This window comes from Calidris pugnax, unplaced genomic scaffold (genome assembly GCF_001431845.1).
Source record: "Calidris pugnax isolate Ruff unplaced genomic scaffold, ASM143184v1 scaffold541, whole genome shotgun sequence".
Lineage (NCBI taxonomy): Eukaryota > Metazoa > Chordata > Aves > Charadriiformes > Scolopacidae > Calidris > Calidris pugnax.
Window position 1 is genome coordinate 136,112 of NW_015091272.1, and position 5,757 is coordinate 141,868.

The 5,757-nt window shown below is 58.5% G+C and overlaps 1 protein-coding gene across 2 annotated transcripts in view; it reads left to right on the top strand.

Annotated features, from left to right (window-relative positions):
- Positions 1-1,535: 1,535 nt before the first annotated feature.
- IKZF4 (IKAROS family zinc finger 4) overlaps positions 1,536-5,757 on the top strand; it is a 21,964-nt gene continuing 17,742 nt past the window's right edge. The window contains exons 1-2 of one of the 2 annotated variants that reach the window (XM_014960569.1): positions 1,536-1,585; positions 5,577-5,708. In XM_014960569.1, coding sequence (XP_014816055.1) covers positions 1,546-1,585; positions 5,577-5,708 — 172 coding nt within the window. In that variant the 5' untranslated portion in view covers positions 1,536-1,545. The remainder of the gene's footprint in view (positions 1,586-5,576; positions 5,709-5,757) is intronic. The other variant, XM_014960570.1, reaches the window with a different exon arrangement.

A 5,757-nucleotide genomic window follows, 5' to 3' on the forward strand; every position in this document is an offset into this window, starting at 1 on the left:
CGTGGTGTTTTTCTCTGGGTCCCGTCTTAAAACACAGAGGAGGGAGGAATCGATCTCTTCTACTGCGCGTCGTCCCGTTAGCGTTAACGAGAGCGCGTGCGGGGAGTAAGAGTTACAGAACTGGCTCCTCGACTCGATTGTGTTTGGCTGATTATTAGCTGATTACTTTGAGGGAAATTAATTCCCCACTCTCTGCTGGCTGGGGTTTCGGGGGGGGGGACACCGGGGTCCTGCTGGTCCCAGGCTGGGACGGATCCCACTTAATGCTTGGGCTTTTAAATTTATTAAATTTCATATTTTCAAGGGCTTTTGCCGGGAACAGGAGAAAAAGGCCTTTTTAAATGGGGGACAGGGTGGGTGTCACGGCGCTGCCCCTTTATCCCCCCCCAGCCCCAATAACTGAGTTAAACTCCCACCCAGCCCAGGAAATGGGGCAGCTTTGGTGGATTTGGAGCAGATCTGGGATTCTGCATCCCCATCGCCTCCCCGGTGTCCCCATCTCCCCACTCAGGCTCTGGGACCTGGGTACCAGTGATGGAGGGGGGCTCCTGTCACCCCCCCGGCGTGGGGGACAGCCGGCAGAACCCCCTGGCTGGGCAGGGTGTAAATCAGTGCCCAAAACCCCCCCAAAAACAGTGACGCCCCCGGGGTCTGACGAGGTAACGAGCCTGGACCGACGCTCCTCGTGCTTCTCTGGGTCGTCGCCAGGACCAAGACTCAGACAAGATGTGATAATGGTTAAAAATCTGCTTTTTTTAAAAGGGGCCACCATCCCAGGGGAGCGACCGGGCTCTTTCCACCCGGGGAAGGTCCCCAAGGTCCCCAGGAAAACCCTCTTTGTGGGTCGGGGGGACGGGTGCTGCCCCTGCACGGCGTTTCCCTGAGTTTCCCTTTTCCAGGAGACAATTCATCTCCACGAATTATCCCTTTTTTTATTTTTTTTTTAAATTGTTCTCTGCAGCAAAGGCTCCGTTTCCGACCCCATCGACTGCCAATTAGAGGCAGCTCTGAAGAGCCAAACTCCCCGTTTTACTAAAACGGGGGCTCTCGTTTTGTTTCTTAAACAGCCGCCGTAATTGACAAATAAAAGCTCGTTTGAATGTATAAAACCTTCATTAGCTCCGCGGGGGGCCGCGCAGGCAAAATATCAGGCTGATTTCCCTCTTCCCTTGGCATGGTCCTCGGGGGGGCTGCTGGGGGGGCTGTCGTGGCCGCCCCCGGTGCCCCCAACCCCGAAAAATTCCTAGGGATAAAACGGAGCTGAGGGATTTGGCCTTTGGGGGTTGGGGCCCCCCAAAATTCACCACCGCCGGGACCGCTGCCGGCCTTGGAGCTCCCCAGGACAGCCCCGTGGGGGTGGGAAGGGTTGGTGGGGTTGGTGGGTGGTGAATTTGGTGGTGAATTTGGTGGTGAATTCGGTGGTGACGGTGTTAAGAGGGGTGAGAAGCCAGGGGGTGGTTTTAGGGCAGGAGGAGAATCCGAGCAGCTTCGGGAGGCTTCGCTCTGACTGGGCTCTGCTTTCTCTTTCAGCAAAGTACCTTAAAGATGGACATAGAAGACTGTAATGGACGATCTTACATATCTGGTAGGTCTCCTCTTGATTTTTTTGCCTTTTGGGGGTGTTTCCAGGGGCTCAGTCTCACCCCCGGGGGTGTCAGCTGCCCCCTGCTCGGTGGCTGTGCCCGAGGCTCTGCTGCTGTGGGGTTCAGAACACCAGCGTGTTTCCTTGAGTGTCAGAAAAGCCTTAAAACCCAGAATAACCAGCTGATTCAAATTGGGGGTGCGTGGGTTGAGCCTCGGGGGCTTACGATGGAGTTTTTTTTCGCCCCCTGGGCTGTCGGGTGCTCACGGGGGGGGGAATTCCAAGCCCTTGCTGGAAGGAAAAGGTATTTCCAGTGACGGCTGTGCAATCCTGGTGCTGGGAGGTCCTGGGGAGGTTGGTTGTTCCTTGGGGGCTCCTGCCCGAAGGGGAAGGGGTGCGTTAGTCCCGGTTTTCAGCCTGGAGAAGAGGAGGCTGAGGGGAGACCTTATTGCTCTCTCCAACTCCCTGAAAGGAGGGGGTAGAGAGATGGGGGTCGGTCTCTTTTCTCAAGTCCCAGGCGACAGGACGAGAGGAAATGGCCTCAAGTTGCACCAGGGGAGGTTCAGGCTGGATATTAGGAAAAGTTTTTTCCCTGAAAGGGTTCTCAGCCCTTGGAATGGGCTGCCCAGGGAGGGGGTTGAGGCCCCATCCCTGGAGGTGTTCAAAAGCCGGGTTGATGTGGTGCTGGGAGGTCTGGTTTAGTGATGATGCTCCTTGTTTGTTGTGGGGGTGTCTGTTTTTGTCAATCAGGTTGAGGGTGGGACAAGATGATCTTGAAGGTCCCTTCCAACCTAGAAGAGTCTGTGATTCTGTGACACACGCCGAACACGGGGTGATGGACCCCCACCATGCTCCTGGCCAAACCCAGCGCTGTCGGCCGGGGCTGGGATTAAACCCAGGCAGATTCCAGATGTGGAGCTGTGAAATATCCGTGGGGGGGAAGCCTGGAAGCCACCGGTGTGCCGTTCCCTAACCGTCGGCGTCACATGGACCGGGGGGTTCCTGGAGGCACGGGGGGGGTGTGGATTATCTGGTCGCCCCCAGAAGCCTGGGGTCTGGGGAAGCTGGTCTGGGCTGTGGGTGAGAGCTGCTTTGGGGGGATTTTGTTCTTCTCTCGGGGTGGGGAGTGGGGTTTGGGGTGTGAAAACCCCCCGGTTTGTCCGTCGTGGCTGGGGAGAAGAGGGGGCTGAGGATGGGAGCTGGTGGGGGGTGGAAAAGGGGCAAAGCCAGAGGGAAAGACTCGCCGTTGGGTAACGCCGGGCGGGAGGATGACTCCGGAGGAGCCGGGGATGAATGAATGGCTCAGCGGGGAGGAAGGTCAGGAGTTGAAGAGCGTTGGAAGGGAGCGAGGACCCCGGCGGTGCCGAGGAGCGGTGGCGGTGGCCGGGGGGGGCTTGGTGCAGTGTGTGTGTGGGGGGGATTTTGCACAACACCCCGGGGGGGCACCAACCCCACCGTGTCCTGCCCGTCCCCGGGGCCCTCGTGTGCTCCTTCCCCTGAGGATTTCTGCCATCCCCGGGGGCCCCTGCTCAGGGTCTCCTTGGGGGGCTCTGTGTGTGCCGGGATGGCTCTGGGAAATCACAAAATGCTTCCCCCAAATTGTGCTGGGTCAGCTGCTTTCATCAGCCGAGTTTGGGGTTCGGGGACACGTGGCAGCTCTCGGCTGGGAGCCCCCCTGTCACCCCCTGAGCTGTGGCTTTGCCTTTCCTCACCCCTGGGTGAGCCCCCCCCCAACTTTCTCCACAGTCCCCGTGGCAGATCCGTGTTTCCCTGCGAGCCTGGAGGTGCTGCAACCCCAAAAGTGGGGACAGAAAAAACCATCTTCCTCGGGGGGGGTAGTGGGGTGAGCTTTTGGGGTGCACAGTTCCGGGGGTCCGAGGCAGAGGGAAGGGGAACGGCTAAAGGATGGAGAAGGGAAGAGTTTACAGGAGCATTTGAGTTCCTGGGGGCGGGGGTCAGGGCAGGCCCTCACGAAGATGGGCTCATCTCCTCGTTAGGCTCATCTCCTCGTTAGGCTCATCAGGGCCTGCCAATTAACTGCTTCAGGTCAGCGAGCCGCTGCGGCAGCTCCGAAACGAGGAGAGGAAACAAAACCAGCGGGGCTCCCGAAACTCGGTTCCGTGAAACGGGTTCGATTAAAGCAGCTCTTAGAGAAAAAAAAAAAAGACCAAAGTTGGTGTGTTTGTCGAATAGCGAGGCACCCAAAGGCCCGGAAACTCTTCGCCAACGTCAAATACTTCGTCTCCTTTGAGTTCTTCACAAGAAAATAAGTCAGTTCTGAAACAGCTCGGGTGGAGACGGAGCCGTCGCCGCAGAGGGGTAGGAAGAAGGTGGAGGTGGGGACAGGAGACCTCTCTGTCCCTGTCCCTCAGGTGGCACCTCCTGGGGCTCTAAGTCCTTCTGTAGATGCTTAACCCCCTCAAAACCAGCCGATAATGGCTTTGCTGGTGTTTTGCTGGTGTGGTGGGGCCATGGCAGATGGTAAGATGGGCTGAGCACCGTGGGCTGCCCGAGACAGAGAAGCCACCAGGACACCCCACACAAGGTGGCATCAGGTCCCCGTCCCTCCCCAGAGCCTGAGGGGAGACGGGGGATATTTTCAGGCCATCCCTTCCCTCTCTGCTCCCCAGAACAGCCCAGATCTCCTCCTTTTCAGCCTCTTTTATTCGGGCACCGGAGGACAGGGTGAAGTGCTCCCGGGTAACTGGGCTGCAGACGGACCAGCCGCCTCTCGCCTGACGTTCAGCTTTCCATTTGGATTCTTTTATTATTTTATTTTTTTTTTTTTAGAGCAAACGAAATGTGACCCAGTATTTCCTGAAATCTCAAAGTCTGAAAAGTTATCAGAGAAGGGGGGGGAAATTGCCGAGGGACCATCGAAACCAGGCGCCGTCTGCTCCCCTGGGGTGGGATGGTGCTTCATCTCCCACCCTCCCGGGGCTCCCAGTTGCTGCCAGCGGGCGTTACTGGGGGTCCTGGTGGCAGCCCCCGGGGGGAAAATCCCTGTCCCTGTGTTGGAGGGTGATTTTTCAGAGTGGGGGGGATGACAGCGATACCCCCCGGGGGAGCTCTGGGCTGTGCAGGGGTTCACACTCTCCTGGCCCTTGTGTCGGGGAGGAAGGGGGGGGGAGCTGAGGGTCAGCTCCAGGCTGAAGGACATCGGGGATCCTTTGGGATGAGGGGGATCCTTTGGGATGGGAGGGATCCTTTGGGATGCGGAAGGTGAAGCCAGCTGGCAGAGGAGCTGAGCCTGGAGCTGGGAACGGGACGCCGTGCCCTGCCTTTGTGCTCAAAGGAACTGAGGAGAAATTAATAATAATTTTTTATTTTTTTTTCTCCTTGATGTTTAACTTAAATTCTGGGCTTTTTAGCCTTTCTCCAATACATCGGGGGTGGGTGGCAGCTGAGACCAGGCTGTAAAACGGGGTTCTCCCTGCAGCCAGCATCGCCCGGGTGCTTTGTTAGCGAGCCCAGAGCTCGCCGGGGGGGATGTTCAAGCAGCCCCGGGGGGGAGCCGCACGCCGAGGTAAGCTCAGGGGGAAAACCTGCCAAAAAAACTCCCCCAGGGAGCGCGGCGTCGGACGGGGATGTGTTTGTGGTTGCTGGGAAGGTGTGAGGGGCTCCGACGTGCTCCGAGTCGGGGGAGTTTAAGGTGAGATGCTCCTGGGGTTGAGGAGTGATGCTTCATCATCCTCATCCCTGGTGGATGCAGGAGGGTCGGAGCCCATGGCTGACTCCGGGGGACGCCGCCGTCCTCCCTCGGGTCCTGGGGGGCCTCTTTCCCACTGGAATTTTATCTTGGGAAGAGCTGAGACCCCGCAGCATCCCCGCTCCCCCCCCTCCACCTCCTCTCCTTCCTCAGAGCATCGTCCCCTCCGGCGCGGCTCCCTGCTCTCCGAAGGGTTCCCGCTCGCCGTGCCGAGCCGTGCCGAGCCGTGCCGAGCCGTGCCGAGCCTCCTGACTGTAAAATGACGGTCGTTTCCCTCGCTTCCAGGAATCTGCTCTTCCTGGAAGGTGAGTGGCTGCGTGCGCCCTGCCAGCGACGCAGACATGCACACGCAGCCTGGGCTCCAGCGCTGTTTCCAAGGAGTTGGCTGTGATAACACTCCAGGGTATCTCCAGCAAGGTAGAATAATGCGAGTTAAACGGGAGGCTGGGGAGGGAAAAGGGGGGGG